The 26,340-nt window shown below is 36.2% G+C and overlaps 2 protein-coding genes and 1 non-coding gene across 3 annotated transcripts; all 3 read left to right on the forward strand.

The window, feature by feature from the left end:
- Positions 1-595: 595 nt before the first annotated feature.
- On the forward strand, positions 596-12,945 carry LOC146167415 (tRNA endonuclease ANKZF1-like). The gene is given in 14 exon segments (XM_083385585.1): positions 596-773; positions 1,084-1,250; positions 1,871-2,101; positions 3,020-3,246; positions 3,483-3,618; positions 4,608-4,746; positions 5,365-5,508; positions 6,040-6,227; positions 7,182-7,334; positions 8,588-8,760; positions 9,123-9,234; positions 10,376-10,555; positions 11,273-11,334; positions 12,595-12,945. Coding segments are annotated over 14 exon segments (2,160 nt in total). The 5' UTR covers positions 596-640; the 3' UTR covers positions 12,710-12,945.
- A 755-nt stretch (positions 12,946-13,700) lies between these two features.
- LOC146167416 (ubiquitin-like protein 7) lies at positions 13,701-18,335 on the forward strand. The gene is made up of 10 exons (XM_083389981.1): positions 13,701-13,851; positions 13,955-14,083; positions 14,698-14,789; positions 14,866-14,950; positions 15,051-15,108; positions 15,415-15,538; positions 16,030-16,191; positions 16,658-16,776; positions 17,223-17,307; positions 18,023-18,335. The coding sequence occupies exons 1-10, from the start codon at positions 13,701-13,703 to the stop codon at positions 18,152-18,154; spliced, it is 1,137 nt and encodes a 378-aa protein (XP_083246107.1). The 3' UTR covers positions 18,155-18,335.
- Positions 18,336-21,359: 3,024 nt separating this feature from the next.
- Positions 21,360-21,434, forward strand: Trnaa-ggc (transfer RNA alanine (anticodon GGC)). Its single transcript has one exon. It is a non-coding gene; the product is annotated as a tRNA-Ala (tRNA).
- Positions 21,435-26,340: the final 4,906 nt, after the last annotated feature.

The raw sequence follows: 26,340 nt of genomic DNA on the forward strand, positions 1-26,340 counted from the left end.
GAAAGAGGCGTGTAGTTTGATCCCTATATGATCACCACTAATAGATGTATGGTAGCCATGCGTAATGAAATAGAAATCGTGCTGGACAAATGGCGAAATGGCACTTTTCGAGGGTATTTTACCGGGCTAACAAAGTAACTCCTTGTGGTTTAAGGTAAGGTATAAATTAAGTAAAGAAAAATGTTAAAAGTTTGCTTTATGCAAATCAGTGTTTCGCAACCTATTTTGCCTTGGAGGCATCCAACAGAAATTCTAAATGGTTTGTGGCACACCTGCTCATATTTTTGTGGATTGGTTAACTGTAACCTTACAATAAACAAGATTGAAACAGCACATTATCTGTGCAACAAGGTTGATAAAACCTTGTTTAATTTGTGACACTTTTATTGTACATACAAAATTGTATTAAGAAGTTTACCAATACAGCAAAAATTTAAATTGTAAAGAGTATGAAATATCTCTCGGCGCCCTTGAGCCTTAAAAATGGCACCCTAGAGTGCCACAGTCCCCTTTGAGAACAACCATTGAAATATTTAATTTAATCACTTTAACAAAAGCAGTAACATTATTAATTTTTTCAGATATATATTGATTGTTGGTGTTTTGTCTCTTTTAATTATTTGTACTTTGAATGTAAACAATGGAAGTCGACCGTCCGTACAAAATAACCTTAAGTGATCAACGCCGCATCAAAGAAATCTTGCATGGCTTCAAACTGGCAAGAAGTTCTTCACAAACTGATGCTGAGAGTGATTCTGAAACAAATGGAACAAGTAAATTGACTTTATTTCGTTTTATAATATACATATTTATTTGATATTGGTTGTTCAGAATTTGAACATTTTGAATGCATGCTCATAGAAAATCTAAATTTTGTTGTTTTAAATTAAACGACCAGTCTGCATTTCACCTTTACGCCGAGATCATGGCTTTTTTGGCAATGTAACACATTTCATTTGAAGATTAAAGATTCATTAAAACATTATAAATGGGTTACCGTCCCCCTAAAAATATGAACGTTTTAAATGTGGTATTTTCTATTTTATTTCTTCAAAAGCCTGCTTTTTGTGCAATATAATTTAGCACTGGAAGAGACTGAATCTGACGGATCTTCGGCAAACCGTTGTTTGACGTGTAAATGCGAAATTCTGAAAAGAGAAGACCAGGTTGAGCACTACAAAGGTGACTGGCATCGATACAACATCAAGCTCAAGCTGCTTGGTCAGCCAGCAGTGTCAGCAGAAGAGTTTGTGGACAATTCAGGTTCGTAACAAATGAGTGGTTTCAAGGCAGCACCCCAATTTTTTTAGATCTAGCATTTAAAAGCTTGTTTTATATTTAGATTGTTCATGTTTGTGGGCTACACAGTTAAAATGTTACTGCCTCCATTACTAAACAGTTATATTTAAGAAAATTATTAATCTTGTTTCACTGTATTTGAACAAATATAGTGGTGCTAACCTTTCTGTTAAAATTGCTAAACCACCCAGATTTTCCACTTTTTACAAGATGTGCCACACTTTTATATGTAAAGGAGATAACTAATAGATGTATACCAAAAATATTGCTGTTTTCAAGTTACTTAAATGGCATACTCGTATAGTGCGCCACTTGTAATTATGCAAAATAAGTTGACCACCTCTGATCTAAAATAGTTGCTTCATAGTTTTTTTTTACCAAACTAGATAAAGAATGCAGCTAAAAGGGTCAATAAATCAATATCATTCTAATTAAGATGTTCATTACGATAAAGATGTCAATTTACTTAACCTTTGTGGCTTTGATATTTATTATCAAGCTACTTTACATATCTGTGCACAGTGTACCTAAATTAATAAATGGCCTATTCACAAAACATGTATAACTATAGTAAAACACTCTTTCAGACTTATTCAGCATATCGGGGTCGGAGTCTGACAATGAAGATACTCCATTGAATGTTTCTAGTGATGAAAATCGTAAGACTTCTATGTCAGTTTTACTGCAAGACTCTGACGAAAATCGCGATGCTCAGCTCGATAACCGGAGACCCAAATTGTACTTCAGAAACTCTTCCGAAGATATTGTGTCAGTATACAAAAAAGTCCTCTATAGTAGACAAGTAAGTGAATTCAAGGCAGTTTTAAAACCTTACATATATTATATTTGACTGATATTTACCGACCATATACCCGTATGTTTTGCAAGCATACTTTATGTGCTTTTTGACAATTCTTAACAGTAAATTCCTTTCTGTCAATTTCAATTGAAAAAATGTTAATTATGTAGATGGTCTTCCATGTATAACAGTTGTTCTTAAAGTTTTATCTTGAAGACCCCTATTAATTTGGGGGTTCAATGTTGTGACTCATCAATTTTTTTTCTGTACAATATGAAATGAACTTTCAAATTAGTTAGAATAGAAACCACTTACTGTACACAGGATTTTAAATGCATTTAAACTCAATAAGAATAATATGAATTTGGCTCAGGTCATTTATCTTTTAATTTTTAAAAAAAGATGTGTGGCAGAGCCCTGGAAACTTTCTCATCTACTTCCAGGGTTCCCCAGACCATAGTTTAAGAATCACTGGGCTGTGGAGTCGGGACTCTGAGGACTTGGTTTGTTTTGCTGGAGTCGGACATTGTACTGGAGTAAAACTACCCTGTGTACCCTAGTCCGTTGTGCGCAATACCAAATTTTGAAACTAATAATGCCACAAATGTAAATTGTAAAAGTGTAATACGAATGTGAATGTTTTCCCACCATGTATTGTGGGTGGATGAATTAAATGACAATCCTATGAGTGGATTGCTGATAATAATTCCTATTTGCATTGTGCAAATGGATAAATAACAGTCTCTAGAGTCGGGGCCAATATCGAGACTCAACAAAATCGCACATATAGTCAAGTAGGACTCTGGTTCATTTTTTTGGCTGGTGTCGGACTCGTGAGTCAGACTCTGGTTATTTTTAACTGACTCCGCAGTCCTGCTATAACATCTTGTTTAGAACATTACATCCTCATTTTATCTTTAGAGCTCCGATTTGGATGCTGGCATCACCAAAGTTGCAGTTGATACACTCCACGAAGCTTTCGACAAGTACTGGGCTGTGATCTTACTGAGTGCCGGGCATTTTGCTGCTGGCGTATTCCAGGGTTCGAAGGTTGTTGCCCACAAAACTTTTCACCGTTATGTGGTTCGGGCCAAGCGAGGCGTAGCACAGAGTCTAAACGACAGCATGAACAGAGGAAGTACAGCAAAGTATGTTTGTTGTAATGTGACAACTCATATTGTGATTATTTCATTTAAAACCAAGTAAATTGTCCAAACGACTACCGTTAGGTCAACATATTTTGGCTAAAAGACTTAAGTTAAGTCAAGTCATTTGAAAACTGTGACTTAAGTGCCTTAAATCATTGACTCAATTCAAGTCATTGACTTAATCATTACAACACTGGGACCCATTTAGGCGATTTTAATTCTTTTTTTGTGCGTAGATCCGCTGGCGCAAACCTGAGACGCTACAACGAATTGCAACTTGAAGAAAACATCAAAAGCCTTCTGAAGTCGTGGAAAGAAGATTACATCGACCAATGCTCGCATATTTTCCTGCGCATTCCAAACCACAGAAAGGTTTGTAGTTCTTTTAAAACTGTGCTTAGAGCAGCCTTTGTTAACCTGGGGTACATTTACCCCAGTGGGCAGATTTCTTCGTTTTAGGGGGTAAATCCAAGAATAGGTATTCTCTCAATATTTTGGTTCTGTTTTCTTCAACTAACCTATGCGCAGCGGCTTCACTGCATATCAAATATAAAGCACAAAACCGACTTTACATGTTGAATCTGATATTCATTGTGCATTATATACTACTTTATCAGACAAAAACAAGGGCAGCCGTCGCACTGAATATAACTAATGTAATTTACTTTCATTTTTTTAATAAATGAGTACCACTTTATATATTGGGGGTAAATTTGTTATACATAAAAAAGGGTAACACATAAAAAAAAAGTTGAAAACCCCTGGCTTAGAGTGAACGTATAAGCCCTAAAGCTATCGCTACGCAAAATAGACGCTACCACTACGCAAAATCCTGTTGCAGTATCCTGTTGTACGCGTTTTACTCCGTGTATATTTGTCGTTATTGCGTTCACTTAACTTCCTGTTATGGTCTAGCTATTTGTATGGCAACAACACAGTAGACTAAACATCACAAGACAAATGCAATACACAATGACTGAACTTAAATTCTAGTTTTTTAGCGTTTTTTTAATGTAGGAATATTTCATCTACAGTCCAAATAACTAGTACACCTTTGTTAAACTTTACACGTTTTCGTCGAATTTAAATATGTGGATTAAACATACTGAAAAGCAATTTAGTTCAAATTTTGCTTTTATATGTTGAAGTTGGCTAAATGTAGTTTATTTTGGGGGTGATAGCCTGATGCCTCTAGATCCGCTCCTGATCATGTAATGTTTTTAGTGTTAAAAAAACAAATAAACAGTACTACAGTAGTTTCGAAATAAAATGTGGCAGACCTACGTACTACGTATATCACAAGAAGGGCGGATAATCGCCCTTTGGCAATCTTTGCTCCAAAGTAATGCACGCTTCTCCAGCCTTTCTTCTACGGCGGCAAAGAGGCAGTGTTCGACGTGAAAGACCAGAGGATTCGTTCGGTGCCTTTCGTCACGAGACGACCCACGTTCAACGAAGTCCAAAGAGTACATCAGGAGCTCTTCTCGCTAACAGTTCACGGCAAGTCGAATTTCAAATAGGTTAAAACTATAATTAACTTTTGTGAAAAGGTAGTATTTAATTGATTTTACTTGAGTTGAAATACGGTGTTTTCTTCAGGACATAAAATTTGGTTATTTATCTTAATTTTGCACGTAAAGCAATTTACGTGCTGTATATTACGTTTTTGCTATTTTTTTAGTTGAGTTGTTGCTCATAATCCTAGGAGTTTATCAAGTTTAGTTATTAATCGTTTTGTTTTGTGACAATTACTTGACTTGGTATTCACCTGCTCTAGTTATGCCCGACTGTGATTTGATTTTAGCAATTAGTGAATATAGGACTTGACTTGTTATTTATTCAAAAAGACTTGACTTAGACTTAAGTTATTTTACGAACAACTTGACTGGGACTTCAGTCATTTTAAAATGACGTCGTTTACACCATCGAACAGCAGTGTGTTGGATCGCACCATGAGTAAACGTTTTGATTGGTTTTCATTTGTCGATTGATGCCATATTAGTATCCGAAACGTATATCAATACTTTAGACGTGCTTTTCTATGGACTTCGATCCGAGGATAACAAACATCTCTAACATTGAAACGAAATCTCTAAACATTGAAACGAAAACGTATAGGTAAGAAGTCGATGACCGACATTTTCTCGCCTCCCAGACCCAAATCAAGCAACAACAATAACGTTTCTGAGAAACCACCAACTGACGTTAACATCAGGAAACAGGATAAAGCTGCTAAGAAAGAACTTGTCGAATTTCAAGCAGGTAAATACGTTTGAACCGGGTTTTCGTCTGATATTATGGTGGAATCGGTGCCAATCCGTTATTAAGTTAGAACAAATATTTCAGCTTTAATTTGCCATCCGACACAATTATTCTAGCTGAAAGGTGAATTTATTTTAAAATAGTTGTTCGACAACTATATGTAATTAATAATGCAAAAATTGGGTTCATAAACGAAAAAAATGCCTTTAATGGTTACATTTTTATGCTTATAACTTACTTTAACATTTAGTAATGAAGTCGTTCACTATACGATCGGATCGTGATACTTTTTGTCCAAAATTTCGGGTATCGCGCTGGAAAATAATCCACCGTATGTTATTCCACCTTTACTACTTACAGTTTGCGGCCTTGACGGTTTTATATTTGGTACTGCACATGTGCACGTCGAACTCGGGAATCAGGTTCATACTAACGTAGCTATATTCGAGTCCGGAGTAATATTTTAGCGAAATAATCCGACTCCGTCGAATACTGCTACTGTGTGGGTTACTTTAACGAATATTTTTCTAGGCAACGAAGAGGATAGCCTCGAACTTACGATAGAGCCGCTTGAGATTTCGACCAAGGAGCTTGAGATATTTTCTTCGTCAGTGAAAAAGCGAAACAAAGCAAAGAAGAAGAAGGAAAGGTCGAATGGGGAAAATGCTCACAGCGGTGCTACGCCACCAAGCGGAGAGTCGAGCACGCCAAGAATCAGGGTAAATTGCTTACGCCACGACTTTTTCATTTTTTGTATCAGGTTTGCTGTACACTACAGTCGACTAAAACTGTATCTATATTAACAGTTCAGCTTTTTAAGACGACGTGTGGTTTTACTGTTCGATGAACCGCGCAAGTTTTTATAGCACAGCTGAACAATTTTTTTACCCTTAAAAATTTAATTTAGTTAATGTTCTATGCCAGGGGTGTCCAACACAAACACGCCGACCTGCTAATTTTTATCTTATATAAGTGCAAAAATTCAGTAACTTATTTTTCGTAATATTAGAAACGATTTTTTACAAATAATAAAAACGTTTATTCACGCATGAAAAACATTTGTTTATTTAATTAAGCTTTACCAAAACTGCTTCTTTGCAAACATTTGTTGTCAGCCAAACTCGAAAGATTGGCCTTAGGCTGTAAAGTAGTAGTGTGCATTACTGCATCTAAGTAGGCCTATCCGTCCGGGAGTGGACTTTGCTTTTTGTTTCTTCACACCAAGCTTTATAATTTTGTTAATGCTTTAGCCTCCACTACTGTATAATGTTTATCATATCAGAAGTAATAGTTAGTTGTCGGAATTGCCGCGATTGTTTCTGTGAATAACCAATGTCAACTGGCTGTATAAAAAATTTAGTATTTTTGTGACAATTGACTGAACAACAAATTTAGTATTTTTTTGAGGGCTTGCGTGCCTTTTTATTAAGTCGCGTGCCATATTTGGCACGCATGCTGCGTGTTGGATACCCTTGTTCTATTGTCTGTCACACTTGATGTCAGCCAAAATATGCATCACATGTCAGACCTGATTGATACAGTATATGTATCACCCCGCCCCCACACTTATTTGCTAAAGTATTCACTGCCGAAGCGATTAGCAACTCCAGAACTCCTCATTGTAAGTTTGAAAATATTACAGCCACGTCTTTTCATAATTTCCGTGTTTGCAGCGCAAGAGCCAATCGTGTCTTTCCGCCCTGGACCAACTCTCACCTTCGGATCGCGACATTGTCAACAAGCTCTACACAGCTTGCAAGACTTCCGACCTTATCGCGTTCAACGACTGTCTGAATGACAAAGGCGACGCTCCCGATAACCCAGAGGTTTGTAGTGGTCGGTTTGCGTTTCAACTGCTTGACATGTTGAAACTCTAATAAGTTTGCGTGAGGTTCGGTCTAATTTGGTCCTTTTCGCCATTTGCCAAAATGGCGAAAGGCCGTAGATTAAACTTTTTTGGAGTGTATTTACTGGTTTCTTTCAAACGTGGAGTCAAACCTATGTAAAGCGAAAACTAATACAACTGTTATGTTGATATTTAAACTAAAAAAAGAATACATCAAAGTCCATATAGAAGTAGTTAACATTTTTAATGTTTCGATTATCTCTTTATTCATTTGACGACGTTTAAAATAAATAAAGAGATTTAAGAAACTTTTAAAATGTTATCTCCTTCCATCTGGGCTTTAATATTCCAACTATACGTCTAACTAAAACCTCCAACCTTTGTGCTCCAACGATATTTAAACTGCAAAAACAGGTCAGTTTCTTAATTCGAATATCAGCCGAAATTAACAGAAATCATTCAACTTGAAAAAAATGCTTTAAGACCTGTTTTGACCAAACCGTCTGAATCTAATATGATTCGAAAGCAAGAATGTTTCATCTACATTTTATTGTCTGCGGGAGATTCCTTATATACGAAGGCGAAAGTATGTAAACTGTTTGTTCTCATGTAGTTAGGTTCACTTATTCGGTTCTGGTGGTTTTGATCTTGGTTTTATCAGTAAGGAGCTCCATCCTTAACGCTAATGTTTTGCTACATCTTGGTTGCTTACATATAAATGTGGATGATTGTATATATTTTTTTTCTGTAGATTTGTTGTTTTACATTCATCGAATTAGAGTTGCAGAAGTTCCTGTAATTTTAATCAGGGCTGCAGAGTCAGACTCGGGACTCGAGGTGTCGGTTAGTTTTTCTAGAGTAGGACTTGGGACCCCAGTAAAACTACGTAAGACTACCCGAATTCGGGGTCCCGAGTCCGACATGCGCAGCATCAAATTAGAAAGATTGCAAACTGCAAATTATAAAGATGGTATTCCAATGCTAATCATCCACTCTATTTGAATTACGCAAGTGGGTAAAATACAAGATGTACTGTCTGTAGGGACTGTACCTACTCGGGACTCAACGAAATCGGCCCTTTGTTTTGAGTTTAGTAACGCATACTGGACCTGAGACCATACAGAAACTAAAACAATGCGAATCAATAATTTGAGAATTTGCCCTAAAAAAACGCGATTGAATTTAAATTACCTAAAAATGACCTTTCAACCTAAATCACTTTGTTTTCGTCAGACTGAAGAAAAGAATGACCGCCATACACCCTGTTCGCCGCACAACAACCTCGCCTCTCTTTTATCGATGGGAATCGATGCCAGTGGTAACACCTTGCTGCACGTGGCCGCAAAAAGTGGGCACAAGCATATCATTTTCAAACTGCTGGAGAGGGGCGCCGACCCTACTGTGAAGTGAGTTTTTTATAGCTGGTTTAGAGTGTGTAGTTTTTTACATATTGGCTTTGCGTACTTCTAGAGATATTTAAGGGGCCTAACGATACGCATACAAAAACTGATTAGTAATAACTTATTGTCTGCTGTAGTTACAGAAGTAAGCTTCATTTCGGGGGCCGAAAACAAATTTGCAAATTATAGCATTAGGCACTAAAAGATAATTTTAAAACAGGGTTGTGCTTTTAATATTTTTACCAGATTAACATAGTTGTCGACTCACACTTTACCGTACGCACATTTGTTAGAGGTATTCTTAGTTCATCTAAACCAAATGTCAGCTATTCGACTCGTTAAACGCTAAGATTTATTTAATTGTACAGAAACTACCAGTCGTTTCTTCCCTACTGCGTTTGTCCAAACAAGGAGGCGCGAAACACTTTCAGAAAGTATAGGGCGAAGTACCCGGACCTACACGACTACTCTAAAGCACAGGTAAGCATGGCTAGAATACAGAACACGTACCTCTACTAATAGAGCAGGGATTCTTAACCTGGGGTCTGTGCACCCCCTTGGCTATCTTGGATATCCATGAAAGCCTAATTGAAATCTTAGTGAATATTTAAGGAGTGAAACGACTTTCTCAAAACAAAAGATCAAAAACGTCAATTTATGGGGGTCCGCGTTGAAAAAAGTTCAAGAACCACTGTTATAGAGAAGACTCCGATATTCCCTATTTAAAAGTGGGGAAAAGTCGTTACTGATTCCGATACCGACGCCCCAACTTTTTCATTACTAAAGTAACGTTAACAAATATACAAAACTTTCAAACTATTGTAGTGAGCCGAAGAATGCGTTAATAGGGTTGCGGAGTCGGTTTAAAATCCAACTGCTGCGAAATTTTCCAAATTCGTCGATTCTCGAGACTGGTACTGTATTCCATCCAGTTACGTAACTCAAATGATGTGGATCAGCAATTCACTCATAGGGGTTTCATATAACTCATCCACTCACATTACGTGGTTGAAAAGCATTCCATCTTTACAATTTACAGGTTGTATCGGTTTTCGAATTCGGTTCGGACTCTCGTAGTCTTACCCGAGCCCTAAATCCCGAGTCCGACTCCGACTACGCAACTTTAATCTAATAAAGCTCCATCATTATTTTTTTTATGAACCAATGTCAGGTCTTAGTATCGAAACTTGTCTGGCACTTGCATGGAATTTAAACGATACTCATTTCGGCCATCATCCTCTATTTTGTGCTTAAAAAAGGAAACTTTACATAATACAAAATTTATCATTGGAAATTGACTACTTTCTAACGCTACCTCAAATATTGGTCTTACACCACTGAAACCGTCACCTTTGGCCGATTCAATTTGAAAAATTTCCGACGAGCTTTTTAAGCACAGCTTACAATCTCGCCTAATGCTAGCACTTGGTGTGCATGTGAGTTTTGCCTTATACTGATTGTAGCATTGCCCAATAAACGTCTGACTCGAGAAAGTTAAGTTAATCTTATCCTAAGCAGCGACTTTGGGAATCGTGTCCCGAGGAAGGCTGCGACAATACCTAAGATCTAATACTTGGTTAAGGGTTCACTTTTTTAATAGTTATTTCCAATCGCTTCTCAGGTTCCGTTTCCCCTCAGCGACGAAAAAGAGGCTGAGTTGAAGAAGAAACAAGCCGAGAAGAAGAAGGCTCAAAGGAGCGCTCGCAAGGAGAAGGATCGGGAGCGAAGAGCGGAGGAGGAGAAACGAAGAGCAGAGCAGGAAGAAAAAGAAAGGTTTCTGGCGCTCTCCGACCGGGAGAAGGTAAGACAACACTATAATGAGAAACTATAGAGCACAATGGTTGGAGGTTGTGGTAAGACATAATAAGAATATCAAAGCCCATGCAGAAGTAGGTATCATTTTGAATTTCGAATAACACTCTCTTTATAAATAAAGAGTTATTCGAAACGTTCAAAATAATACCTACTTCTGTATGGGCTTTAAATGTGAACCTTCATTTTTTCTTTTTTTTTCTTTTAACATATTTATTTACAATCCTAAAGAAATAATTGACTGACTTTAAATTTGGCACAGAGTTTTTTCGAAATAAATTTTTGTTTGTCCAAACAGTTTAATGACTGTAGCAAAAAATGTACAGCGCCTATAAAAAACCCATAGTTGTCCCACAGGAAAAAATGGTTTTAAGCCTCATTGTATCGAAACGTAACTAAAGTATTTCTAATATTTTCCACATAACGTTAACTGATAGCGGAAGGTTTTAATTAAAAAAATTTAGATTAAAAATTATAGCTATAAAAGCAAGATTTTTTAGCTATCAACCAAAAAATTTACCTCTTTTTACAACTATTTGCCCGAAAACGTTGTATAATTAAGTAATCTTTCAATTAGTATGTTTTCAAACTGACCATGGAACAACCTCATGACAATAGAGTTTCATACAAATGGAATTTCATCGAAAAATCTTAGCGAGTTTTTAACAACATTAGCACAACAAAAGCTCACCACTTTTCTTTTTAGAGGCTGATAGCTGTGGAGCGAAGGATGAAACAAAATCCAGATTCGAAGATCACGCACGAAAGGTTAGAACAGTGGTTCTTAACCATTTTTTGTATTCCTTCCCTACAAGCTCGAACACTTGTCAATTCCTCCTTCCCACTAAAAACTCGAAGTATTTTACCTATTAATATTTTTAACTTCGATGTATAACTGTGAGAGAAAGTAACTGTAAAAAACAATAGAATTAGATAATGGGCCTAATAGACCTTTTACAATACCAATAAATTTAGTTAAATAAGCTTTTCATTGCATATAACCGATTAAATAACTTGTTTCGTTTAATCCCCAATTCCTCCCTGGAAGAAATTTCCTCCCTAAATTAAAAAAATCCTCCCTAAGGGAGCCAAGTGGCTCCTTTGAGAACCACTGGGTTAGAATTAGTGAGATTTCTCGCAATTTATTTCCAAACCAAAACCCGAGTACTCATGTAAGGTATAACGACTGCACTTTTAAATAAATAATTAAAAACGTTGGATTTCTAAGTGCTCCTGATTTCGATGATTCTATTTTATTTTTTATTTTTTTTAACCCGATTCTTAAAATGCCCCCAAACCAATTTTCTTTCTTACTCAAGCCAAAAAGTTGAAAGCTTTTAGTTAGACGTAGTGGTAATCAAAGCCAAAATAGAAGTAGGTAAAGTTTTTTGTACGTTTTAAATATTACTTTTTTCTTGAAATAGGCAAAAAGGGAAAAATAAATAAAGAGTTATTTGAAACGTAAAAAAATTGTTCCCCTATATGGGCTCTCATATATGTTTATTTAATAACTCGCATTTTTAGTTAAGCACTATTAATTTCAGATTTATATTTATTTCATTGATTAGACCTCATTAAACGGCATATTCTTTGTTGTATGCCACCTATTAGACAAAAAGAAAGGATATTTTATTTTTCTTTATTTATTTGCGAACTGTGCGTAACTACACTGTAAACCATTTTGGGTAAAACGTTCTATGTAAATTTGGGTATAAAGGCTATAGTATATACCCAAGTATTTTGGGAAAAAAGTTTGATGCCCATTGGTTTTTACCCAAAAGAGATAGCCAAAGCTATTTAGTATTTACCCTAATATAATGGGCAAAAAGTTGTTTACCCAAAACCATTTGGGTAAAATGGTGTTTATACTGTACCCAAGGAATTCGGGTAGTTTTCTTACATTTTAACTCAACTCACTCATTTTTTTTTGTACGTAACCATCATGAACTAATTTCAAATAAATTGCCAATCACAAACCTGTTGTTGTAGTCTTTTACGGCCAACCTTATCCGCTTTACTTTCATTCAGGAGATGCTACCTCTGCGGCGAAGATATGTTCGCCAAAGTGCCCTTCGAATATTCCCAGTTCAAGTTTTGTTCAATGAAATGCCTGAAACAGCACAAAACCCTAGCTGCCAGGTAGCATTGGCTGCCTCGTGCGTAACTGTACTGTACAGATTTGTTGTTTTTACCTTCTGGTTAGGGCGTTGTGTGTCTTCATTGTTACTTTTTTGATTTTGTCTTCATTCATTCATTCCAAAAACTGATTTGCGGATAAATGGAGTACCAAAAAAGTGTGGAAAAATAAATATACGTCATTTCAGTATGGTAAATTATTTTTTTAATGCTGTTTATTATGGAGCTAGGAAAAAAGTGTGATTTTTTTTTGTTTGTAAATGTATCGATTTAGGCAATTTCGATTCCGACTTGTAACCGTGTTTTCTGCGCAGTCTAACGTTTGCGTCTTTACAACCCCTTTGCGTTAGTACGTGTGTCACTGTTTCTTTGTTACATTTTAAGTCTTTGTGTTTTCGTGTTGCAACTAGAAAATGGTTTGTTTGTTCGGTGAACGTCGTTGTTAAGCAGCTTGATCAACCAGCTTGCTGATTTGGTGAAAGGTGTCGTATTCGCTGCTTTTGAAATACATTGCGTTTATGTGTATACTTTTTGTTATTAACAAAATAAGGGCCAGGCAATTCTAGGAAACATGATATTTAGATAACACAGATATACATGTGCTGCAGAAAAATTTAAAATCCTAAGAACGAATCCCTAAACTAAGAAAACAACATGTATGTTTGTGATTATTCCCAATCTATGACCAAATGCATGTCATAATCGCCGTTTCGCGGAACTGAATTGAAAAAACAGACGGCGGAAGAATGTAAGTACAACGCCTTTGGACAAAAAGTGTTTAATTTAAAAAGTTATTTTTAAGTATTTTATGATGTTTTTTATAAGCGGTTGCTATAGTGGTAAAGTCCCTTAATTTTTTTGCGTTGTCACAAAGCAGCAAAACAAAGCTTGTAACCGATATTTCTGACGTGAAACTTGCTTTAAAATAAATCAACTACTTAAATTGGGGAATTTAGGGTGAACTCCGTCACCACAGCGTTAAGAAAAGCTTTAAGAATATGGGATTAGAAGTTCGTTTTTCATTATGCGATTACCGGGAGAAACGAATTCATTCTGAGCAAAATCTGAGTTTTGACAAAGAAGAAATCGACGGCAAAACACTGCTTCAATCAGTTGCTGAAACCTTAAAAACTTCTCCAGATGAAATAGGTATTTGCACTTTTTGTTGTGTCACTTTTGACTTTTTTAATACTTTGTGATTTGTTTCGAACAGCACATTTATAAACAAAATGCCAATTGAATTGTTTTTCAGATCTCTTTTTCGCAGGCAGACTGATTCAAAGTTCAAGTGATTTTTTATTGAAAGACAAAACTGGGTTTGAAAGTGGCAGCAAAATACAAGTGTTCTATAAACCTATTGAACCTAAAACTGAAGATACAGGTATAAATAAAAAAAAAAAATTAAAAGTCATTCAGTAAAATCATCACAAGAGCTTACAAGGCCTTCAAGGAAAAGAATATCACACTTTAACAAATTATGCTACCTCTACATTATTTATAATTAATTATTATTCATATTTCATAAGGAAATTTTGTTACTAAGATTGAATTTCTCTAGAACAAGCTCCAAATGTAATTCTTTTTTTGGTAATCACACCATTTGTGAGATTTCTAGTTAGTTGGGGTTGTCTAAAACTCTAAATTACCTTTTGTAATTACTGCTTGTATTGGTGTTAAATGACTATTTGATTTTAAGTAATTAATCGTCTAAATAAAGCAAAAGCTTTCTGTATTTTTTCCAAGTTGCCTATATTCAATTTTAAAACCCCACACTTGGAAAACATTGCTACAAATTCATAATTATATGTCTTTCTAATTTGCCCTTTACTAAAGTAGTTTATTTCAAATGTAACACCTTTAGTGCGTTTTAAAATTATGTTGGTTTCAGCTAAGGTTGGATTAGCCTTTTGACAATTGTGACAAATAAAATTATAGCTTGAATTCGGGTTATTTGCTAGTGTTAATATTTAGCAAGAGAAAATTGTTGTTTTTTAGTTTCTGTCGATCAGGGTGAACTGAAAATGTGCATGGCAGGCTTACATCTCATGCTAAACAACAAACATCAAAGGTGGAAAAGCAGAAAATCTGTAAGATCATTTTAAGTCTGGTGTACACTTACTGTGTTTTTGAAATGCCCTGTACTTCACAACTTGTATTTTACAGGTTTTAGGAATTCTAAAAAGCAAGGAAAGCTTGGCTGAAATTGTTAATAGCATTCCCTCTCTGAAGTCAGACACGCTTTCTTTAGGTTAGTTGACACTTTGTGTGAAAGTTTAAATGGATTTGTGATGTGTTGTTTATATACCAAATTCCATTAAAAAGCCCTGTAATTTCTATTGTTTTCATAGATATTTTGAGAAACCCTGATCTGTTTGCTTCGGTTGTGGACCCAAAGAATTGCAACAAGTATGATGACAACACAAGTATTCAATATTTTCCAATGACGAATATTTAGGGAGGGGGTTTAAGTCAGTCACCATCTATAAAATAAAGTTTACATTCTCGAAATTCACTGAATAAAATTTCAGATTAAATAGATGAGTTGGTTTCACTTGGAAAAGAGAATTTATAGCATAGGTCTATAAAACATACCCAAAACAAAGAATAAAACTGCAAATTTGATTGTTTTGTTCATTGCCAAAGTAAAACTCTGTTAACTCAACATTGAAAGAAAAAAAAGATGTTAAATCCTAAGGCACATTATGTTTGCAGCATTATGGAGCTACACAGACCTTTAGCTGCTGCCATGATTGCATTGTCGCACAAAGTTTCTTTGAGCACGGGAGCCTCATCATCGGGAAGTCAAGAGATGGCCATGGACGTCGACGGATCTCCGGTATGCAATTTTTTCTATTAGTTTGTCAGTTCATACAATACAGAAATATGGCGGTATTAAAACGGCCCAGGATTATTGTCAATATTTGTTAGCAGAGCTTATAATGAATTATCATTATTATTTTTATGATATAAATTACCAAATATAAAACCTAATAATAATTACTTAACACTACTAACCTTATATGTCAAGTATGAACTGTGTGATGTCTATAAAATTGAATATTCATGTTTTATTTTAACTTTGTAGTTGGTAAATAATGTCCACTGCAATACCAATATTACACTACCAACCAAATAAGACAACAGTGTTATATCTAAAAAAGAAACAGCTTTAGATTTTAGCCCTTAGAAAAATGTGGCATATCCGATCTTTGCATGCATGCCTATTCGTAACACAAATAGGTTATTATTCAAAAAATGTTTTTTACGCAGTTCAAGACGAACTCATTTAAAGGGTTGAAGATTAATGTGTTGTGATTTTGTTTTTAGGGAACTTCGCAATCAACACGACGCTCCAATCGACCGAACCCAAACCTGTCAACACCCCGGGGCCAGAGCATCATTACGTCAAGTCAACTGGCCACAGCTCTATCCATGGCAAATTCACCCGCAATATTTCCCTCTCCCATTGGTACTCCTGCCAGCTTACAGGTGACTACATTATAAGTTATACTATCAAATCTAGATTTTTATTGCATGTAAAACTCTTAGAATATAAATTGTAAATCCGGCATTACTATTTCTATACATTTCTTCTTTATCCTATTTCTTTGTTCTCTTTTACTTTTTCATGGCTTTAAAAGTTCTCGAATTGAGTACAATAATGTGTTCAATAATAATAATTAATTATAGAAATTAATAACAAGTGGTAAAACAAAACTGTTAAAGTTTTGAAAAAGTCAATCAAATTTACTCTTTAATTTTGCTGGGTCTTTGTTTTCAAAACCTTAAATAAACTATGGCAGCAATGCATTAGAAAAGTTTTTGGAATCGACCTTACAACACAAACTGGTAAAAAATTGTCATAAAACTAGTGTAGTGTGTATCCGTAACTGGCAAATAAACCAGCAAACTGTTATATTGGCCCCATCCCATCGGAATGTTTTATCCTGCATAGAGCCCACTCCCTGTCACGCCATCTTCCGGGTCTGGAAGTGCCGCAACATCGTCGCAAGGCGTCCCTGGTATGCTCACCCCTGATGTTTTTAGCCAAGCGATGCAGCAAGCCTTGAGCCAGTAAGTTACTTTATCAAAACGGGCTTTGTTGTGCGTAATGATTATACAAATTTTAGTATTTTATACAAATTTTAGTATTTTAGGCTCGTTTACATTTCCTGTTTTGAAACGAAACTGTTCTCTCACGGACCTGGCCTGTATTGTCTCAATTCTAATATATATTTTTAATTTTTATTATAGGTAAATTAAACGTTTCACTAGCACTTGACTATGGAAACTAAATGAGTTATATAAAGGTTTGCAAACGAAAGATTATATTTCGCTGTATTCTTTGAATGCAAAGGCATAAAATGCAAACAAAAACCGATTTTGTGTAGTGGCATGATAAATTGTGGTAATATGCGGCGATACTGGTTGTCTGCGTTATATCCTACCTAAAAAGGTGTATTTTTCGTAGCATTCTTAAAAATCTTTTAGCCATTTCATTGATGGTCAAATATTTTTAGATCTTCCAGTCCTGGAGCAAGTGGCAGTGAAAGCCAGTCAGCAGCGGGCGGACCACCGGCACAGCTGCCTGAAAGTGTTATAAAGGTCAGTTTGGTGTGGTGCAGTTCAGTGCCAAACTGTTATCCTTTTTTTTCTGGTCGGTGATCGAAAAATTTGGGTAGATTTGACAGAATATCGCGTTTTTTAACGTTTATTATTGTACATAGCCATCAGGCCACGATGTAAAATTTTCACACAAAGTTAGGTGAAGAAATATTTTTTGTGGCAGTGACAGGCTATACTTATTTAACTTCGAAGGTTGTAATGATCGCTACTTTGGCCTTCAGAGCATTCCTCGTTACAATGAATTAAGTCATCGTTTTTAAAATGGCTTGACTTATCTTTCGGGAAAAATGACTTGGGATAAAGCGAATTCTTTTGAAAAGTTTAGGCATATTTTTTTCAAAAAAAATGGGTTATTTGTAACAGTTTTTCACATAAAACAATTTACTTGCTACACATTGGGATTTGTTGATTTTTTATAAGTTGTAATATTATTGCTCATATTAGGACGAGTTTATCAATTTTTTTTTTTTTTTTTTTTTTTTAAGACTTACTTGATTTGAAGTTGACTTTACATAATTATGACTTGACTTGGGCAACTGATGACTCGGACTGTTTGACTTGCTATTTATTAAAAAAATCATGACTGGGATTTTAGTTATTTAAAAATTACTTGTTTACAACACTAGACATCCCCACTTTTGACTCAGCAAATTTTTGCTCGTGACGACTGCTGACCCAGCGTTTTTCGTTTCAGGAGGGCCTTGAACAGCTGCGCAGCATGGGGATACAGGATGAACAGGCGAGCAGACAAGCACTAGTTGTGGCTGGTGGTAACGTACAAGCCGCCGTCAACATATTATTTGCTTCGGGCATGGAAGACTTGTGATTTTCTTATCGACGGATATTCCAAGAATATTTATTTAGCTTTTTGGTGAAGTGCTACCGACGTTCGTCCTTGTCGTTTTATAAAGCTGGCATTTTGCATTACTTTGTTTTTTCATCAAAATTGATATTTTTATGTGGATTAGCATTATCCTTTCATCTAGCGGTTGATGGTTGTCATGTTTATTTGGCCACTCAAATAAATATTCACACAGATATTGCTCGTTGCCTTTTGCCATTGGGTTGGTGGCGAGTTTTTTCAGTTAGTCAGCTGACCAGATTATTTCCAACTTTCCGCATATTATTTGAAGCAGGTGTTAGTATATTTTGTGTATGGTCTCAAATAAAAGTCGAATTCATGCTTGTTGGTTACTTGTTTGTTAAAAAAAACGCAGGCTATAAATTTTTTTAAAAACCGACACTGTATAATTTCCCTGAATTCGACTTAAGATGTGGTGTGATATTGTGCTATTTGCTACCACTGGTTAGTCTTGACAAGGCACTCTTCGGATTCAGGGACAAATACACTCTTTTTAGCTTTATAAAGTACTAAATGTACATCGAGATTTGCTGAGCAGTCGCGCTGTAGGCCTATTAGCCATTAAGCTAAATTGGCCTATAAGGCATCCACATATGATAAACCGACAAAAATAATTTTATTAGCCCAATGTTTAGGTTGACGTAGATTGTCATAATAATGATAATTTCCTGTTTAATCTAAGCAAAATTTAACATTGATAAAAACTAAACCAAAATTATGTAACTCTGTTAATAGTTTAACGCATTTTTCAGCGATGGCCTCATAAAACAAGGATATTTAAGAAACCTGCTGTTTTTGATCAAACTTGTGTGCAAAATGAAATTTCTTTCCATTTTAAATTATACACTAAAGTTTTAATCAGGGATTATTGGAACTCCAAAAATCTTTTCACTCAACCCAAGGGGCCCACAGACCCACTTTAAGTGCCCCTGGTTTAACGCATGTTTAAATTTTGTATTAGGCCTACACGTTGTTAAAAGTTGTTATGGCATCTTCAAAGCCTAATCTAGCCATGTAGGCTACGTATCCCTCGAGGTGTCGCAAGCGCGCTGATTGGTTTCACTCACCCGAAGTACTTCTGACAGTCTGCTAGCAACGGAAGCCAGTTCAATCTGTTACTCGGTAAAGACGATGCCGCCTTTGCGAAAAGCGTGGAAATAGACATTAAAGTTGTCAGTTGTTTGTATCGTTGGACTTCACGGGTTTGTGATTTGTTCGGCGAATTGCGAAGCTTCTTGTACCCTTGGCCTTAGCGTACAATTTAGCGTTTATGCTGTTCGTTTAGCGAGGAAAATTTAACGTTTATGATAATAGCTTCATACTTGTTTACCTAGTGCTGTCAAGCTAGTCTGGCCCTTTGAACTTAAGGGAACACACAATGTTTTCAAACAATAAGCGTAGACGTTTGCCAGTATTTCTATGCCATACAGTTAACTGAAATGCAAAGATTTAACATTCTCTGACCAATGTTTATTGTGTAACAGTGCAAAGAAGTTATTCGTTGGCATACTATTTCAGGTTGTCGGACTCGTATACGCAGTTTAAAGATTTGAGTCGTTGCGCCAATAGAGACCTGCTGAGGTTTGTATGCTAAAGTTTGCAAACCACCTTCGTTATGTGACGATCCCGGGCATATTTATTAAAATAGTTTATAATAGCGCGTCAGACCATCGTATTCAGGTCTGTAGAAAGAGACAACCTTTATTCGTTTTGATCCCGTTTTTAGCCTTCTTGTGTTGAATTATTTGGTCATTTGAAGCAGTTCAATCGTCGTTTCTCCCCCAGTAAGCAGCACCGTAATTTCCAGCCCGAAACCTAGATATACCGTAGACCCAGTTCCGAAGACAGCAATTTGTTAAGTTTATTTTTCTAGTAAAAAGAACGTTACCAACTGTATTTATCTTTGTCCACAGGTACACCCTTAGAAAGCGGTACGAAAACAAACAAAGCCTTGTAGGCTACTTTATTATGGTTTATTACGTTACACAAACGCTCGTGCTCATATATCTTTAAAACCCGCATTGGTCAAATTGTAAGTTTAAAGTTTTTACCGAAGCTAATAGACACTGCTGGCCGATTTTTTGACATATGACGCCCCACCACGCTTAATAGGCCTCATGATTTTACTGCCTTGCAAGTTACATAGACTTACGCCGGTCGGTGGCAATTACCATATTCTGCCTTTGTCGGTCGTTGACGTATACTTACACATATGTGGTCTCTCTATTTAACCTTCTTCATATTATCGTCCTGTGTAGAGCGAGAAGGCTTTTTAGATTCAATACGATACGAAATTTATGTAGAATTGCTTGCTGTAGTTTTGATTCTAGGGTTTGGTGGTATCTGGTGGTGTCGTGACAGAAAAGAACAAATATTAGCAAAGGTCGGGGACAAAATGTTCAAGTGGCAAGAATAGAAAGCCATGTGTGTCTTGTTCAACGGCATTAATTCGGAAGGCACTCTTGACAAATAATTGCAGTTTAATGTCAATAATTCTCGCAACGGTGAATGCAATAGGCATGTGTGATTACTTCTGTTAAATTGGGGATAAAGTCTGTCATTTGGTAAATTATGTTCTGTACTGATTTTGGTCGGTGTTTAACTATATGAATTATGCATTTTGGTCTATCAGTAAAGCATTTTGTTCTATCAGACAAACATCGCTTGCAGTAATACGCCAGAATTCCGACGGAGTGTGGTTAAGACGCAACATGAAAAAACATCAGCTGATATTAAAGGTTTGCTTAGCTTAAACGTTTTACAGATAATCCTATAACTACAGGTTATTGTGCATTAACATATATAACAATAACTGTTTTTAAACATATATAACAATAACGTCCCGGCTTGACCGGAGGGTTCGAACCTCACTGCATGAGTTCGAACCTCACTGCAGGCTAGTTGTTTTTCTAGTCTGCTTTGCTTGCATCATAGATCAACAGATTCGGTGAGTCTGCGATGGCTTTCGGTGTACCAATTATACGTAAGCCGTAGTCGTTGGTCAAAAAGCAGCTTCGAAGGGCTAGATCTCAGTTATTAACACACATATGTGTGAATGTTTCATTGAATAAATGATATGGTACTGTGGATCCCCTTCTATGAGGTTGCTTGTACTAACAGATTGAGCAAGCATTGGCGCATGGCTGTTTCTCGACTCGTACCCTTCTGAGCCTGCATAGCTCAGTTGGTAGAGCGACGGTCCCGGCTTGACCGGAGGTCGTGAGTTCGAACCTCACTGCAGGCTAGTTGTTTTTCTAGTCTGCTCTGCTTGCAGCATAGATCAACAGATTCGGTGAGTCTGCGATGGCTTTCGGTGTACCTGTTTTTAAACATTAATATATTTTTAAAAGCCAGCGTTTATTTTAAAAGTTTTACAAGAGATTCATAGTAAATTATCAACTGCTGTTGAATAGCTTGGTAAGTAAGGTTTAGATATGAAGTTGGAAGAGTTATTTTTGGTCTGTGCAACTCAGAAGAGAAAATGTTTATCAGTTGTCATACTACTTTGCAGTTATTGTCTCAATTAAAGTTTGCATTTATGTTTGCAGGTTGCCTATGTTCGTATGTGGGACGTTTGAATAATTAAGGATACTTTCTTGTTTCGCGCTTCAAATGTAGACCAAAAATTGCCAACTGAGCAACGAAGTCCAAAAAGCCCAACACTAGTTTGTTTACAAAAGACGAACAATTGAGATCAGTGATTCTCAACCTTTTTTAGAGCAAGAGCCGCATTTCAAACCTAAGGTTTGCAAGGAGCCGCATAAAAAATTACAGTAGGCCTGTAATTAAAAAACATTAAGAAAGCAACAAGAAAACAACAAATATACATTACGCTAACCTAGTCGAACTAATTAAAAGTGTTTGCCATAGCTTGTCGATCAGGACTAAATATATTGTGACGTAACAAACCACAAAATTATTTTAAAGAGCCGGATGGAAGTACCCGGTAACATTAGTACTTCGTACTCGGGATCCTTGCTGATACAATTCATTAATTCTTGATTTCTCTTGCTTACTTTGTTGCAATTCTGCTACTGCTAACTAATTTTTCACTCGGTTAGAGAGCCGCCAAATGTACAGTTGAGAGCCGCATGCGGCTCTGAGAGCCGCGGTTGAGAATCACTGATTGAGATAGTATCGACTCTGGAATGTATGAGTCGAAATTGCTATTTTGATTTGGGGTTAGGTTTCGGTGGTATTGTACGTTGAAGTTCATGTCTGGGCGTAAATTTTATTACACATAGAACTGCTAAAATTTCCTAAAACATTCGTATAAGGTTCGTAATTTGTTTATGTTAGTTTTTGTTTGTCATAAATAGCGGTTCTCAAAAATCCGCTTAAGGATTGTGGTTTTACGTTAACAAAAACAAACAAAAGCGCCAGTTCGTTTAATTTAAGTGAACCCATTCCGTCGTACTATTAACTCAGAAAAACGTTAATATGCAGCAGATTATGTTGCTTAAAAAATGTTCCTGGTCCAGCAAAATTTCGTACGGCAGGCAACCCTGAAAGACTTGAGTGTTTAGCAAGCAAACGCGTTGTACCGAAACGAAGAATAACCAAGCTTAGTTTCGCATGTTTCGCATGTCGATGTCGAAACTAGTTTCGAAGCATCCTCGTAATTGCGGCTATGTAACATAACCTTTACGGCAGGTTTGGCGTTTTCATGATATAACCGTTTCCTATAATAATCCTTGGCCTACGATGGTATATAAACCTAACACCGTTAAGTTTTCTCGGTCACAATATTTTACTATTTTGAAAACAATATCTCACCATAGTAATATAGAACAGTCGTGTGGAAAGTGATAAGATAACAGACAAATCCTAACCGAAACAATGGGTAACCTAACATGTCGCACTCATTGAATTTAAACATATCCTTTAACATTTAGAGTGTAGGTGTTTGGCAGTTTTGTAGTTAAACTAATTTTCTGTACAAAATTTTAAGTTTGCAATATAATCCTCAGCTCGGATAAATCACTGGTTTCACCTACTTTTTGAATCGATATACTCAATATAGAGCGCTTTTACCGAATTTGCAATTATTTAATATTTATTTTTGGTGCCAATGACAAGATTTTGGTTTAACATGCCCTGGAAATGACTTGGACTAAGACTCGACTTGCGATTTGATGAAAATGACTCCGCCTTGATTTAAGTTATTTTGATAATGAATTGACTCGTACGTTAGTCATTTAACATAACTGTTTTCAACCTGCTGCAAAAACATGATCAGAATGTCTTCTAAAAAGAGAAGCGGTCGACATACTTTACAGTTTACACGAACCCTAAACCTGTGCGCCGCTAGCAAAAATAGCAGCCAGAAAAACCCGACCCTAGTCTTACGTGAAATCTCCTGTAATAATCCGCCTTTGCGACTCTTCCCTGTCGCGTTGTGACGTCATAAACCCACGCTACGCGATCGCAGCTTGACTTCCGTCGCTTGGTTTCGGCTAGGTGACCGCGAAAACTCCCCCGCCATTGATTATAGAGATCGCAGTGACTTGTTTTGCTTGGCCGGATCGAGTGTGAAGTGATAAGCAGAAAACTGCGACTCGAATTTTAGCTCTCAGCGCAGTGTTTTTAACCTTAGGTGCGCATTTGAGCAAAAGCTCAGCACCACTATACTGTTTGCACACGAAAATTTGTGTTTCGCGCACTTGCAGAATGCTATCGAATAAGATTCAGCAATAAACTTCGAGAAAGTGTGTAAACCTCGGAAAAAAGAAAACAAAATGAGCAAAGTGAATCAAAAAAGTGGTGAAATTTGATACTAACTCTATTAACTCACTATGCCTGTCATTAATTCAGGGGTCGGCCATGTGCTGACTGAGCTCTAAAAGTTCATGAACTAACATAAACATGAGATTTTTTAGACGAAAGAATGGTTGCAGCAGGTGTAACGCTCTATGTAAATGTTAAATAGCGGCGTCTTATGTATTTCCTGCTTTAGAATAATGTATTTTAAATTTGATATAGCTCTGCAGGCCGTGTGCATAAAAAAGTTAAGCAATTCGAAGTCGATTTGGGACGTATTGTGACGCAACAGTTACTTTTGATGACGTTTAGATGCCATCAAAAGGTCACGGGTTATATATCGCGACTGCATCATTGTTTGTGTTAAAAATACATAAAGTTAGTTTCAAAATTATTTTAACAGAGCTCTTGCGATTGCTATTGTTTTGTAATAAACGAAGGACGTTTAAAAACGCTACAGAGCTCAGCCTGGTTTTCAAGTTTGTCAGCTAAATGGATTGTGCAAAATTTTCATATTTTTGATGCTGTGTTATTGACTATGACATAGTTTTGACGCGAGACACATTACATAGGTAAGGGGGGCTAACGAGAGAGCAAAACAGGGCAAGACAGTCACTGTCAGCCATGCGTTGCAGTAAGAATGGCAGGAGTAAATAGCCCTCTGGTTTCAATTGATTGCTCAGTGGTCTGTAATCAATGGTCGCTGGTAACGTTGTGCAAAAACGTGCATTTTGTAGTTTAAAGTTGACTAAACGAGAACAGTGGAGAAATCTGACACAAATAAGTTGAAAGCAATCACAAAACGTTCTTTCCTGGTTGACAGCAGGCATACTTAAAGCAATAACAGGAAATTTGGATATCCTGTAATAAACAGTGATAGTTCCAAGACTGCTCTGAAGGACAATCTTTATTGCAGTCCAAAGGGCCCATATGGCTGAGATATTTTCTGAGTTTAGGATATTTTCACTTTTAGATTATATTTGTAGATAGAGGGAAAAGTACAGAAGCAGGTGTGTCCTAGATTTAAAAAAATTTAAAGTTACAGCATTTGGTTAAACGTAAAGCATTGTTAGTATTTTTCAAGCTAATATGAAATGTATTTGGCTTACCTGTGACTTCACAAGTAAATCTGGATAATAATTAAGTGAAATAAAATTACGAGGTCCAACTTAATGCGTCATATCAGCCCCAATACAATTGACAAGGTACGCCAATATTAGCTGCAAAATGACGCGTGTATCATTCGCGGATTGAATGTGAACAACTCTATGCCGAAAATGAGTCACAGTAACGATGGTTATATTGTGATACAGCACACTTGAAAGCAAGAAAACTAGAATTCGCAGGCGAAAGACGTAGTAAATTGGGCCAAATCGTGAATCACGAAAGAAGAGCCTTACATAAAACATAAGTTGCTCATTGTAGCCTACGCATTGTGTTTTTTAATGTTAGGCTATTAGCGATTTGTTTTCATCGCTTTACGTCCTGGTGAGGAGAAACTATTGCTTTTTGTGACATATGGCTTATTTTGTACAGTATTCAACGCATGACCTTTAATGTTGAGTACCCAACTTGTTTGGTTGTACACAAGTAAATACTGTCATCAAAATAAGTTAAAATTATAATTTATTTAGTCTGTATAAATACAGTATATTAAACATTCGATTTAGCAGTTTTTGTTAAAAACATAAAAATATTTGAATTATTGCTATTTTAAAATCGGACAAGAAAGAAGTAAAAGTTCGAAATTAAAAAAATATAAAAAATGTTATGCAAGGACTGTCTTAGATTTTTGCAACCAAGCCCTTGAAAATAGTATCTCAAACCATTGTCAAAATTCCCCATGCAACAAATAACAGTTTAAGAAGTACTTGTCTTGATCATAGTCGTCCAAATACTTTTTTTATAGATATCCGTCTACAGGTGTCACCGTACCTTGATATGTGCTTTATTAATTCGTTAGTGTTTTATTTTTGGGCAGCAAGTAGACGTCCTTCCTGGGAAATATTCTCCAAAATGTATTTCGATTCTTAGTCGCGGTTAAGTTTCGGCGAATTTATCAAACGTATAGTGAGTAGCGAACTTAGGTTGACCGCAATGTTCAGCCGAAAATGGATTTTTAGTCGTAGCTTATTAGACTCTCCAAAATAGCCTAAGATATGTACGGAGCCAAATGTAGGGGAGAAAGTAAGCCGGAACTTTTATGACGTAACTTTGTGACGTCATACCTGACAATTATTATGCGTTGCAGTAGGATTTTTTTAGCATTTCGGTAAAAAAATTATTCTACTTTCACCCCATGGCTATTATTTTTAGGTTCGTCCTACTTATGATTAAACCCCGCCAATAACAAAGTATAGACAATAAAATTATGTTCTAGCCAGTAAAAA

Source organism: Ascidiella aspersa, chromosome 1 (assembly GCF_963924565.1).
Source record: "Ascidiella aspersa chromosome 1, kaAscAspe10.2, whole genome shotgun sequence".
Taxonomy (NCBI): domain Eukaryota; kingdom Metazoa; phylum Chordata; class Ascidiacea; order Phlebobranchia; family Ascidiidae; genus Ascidiella; species Ascidiella aspersa.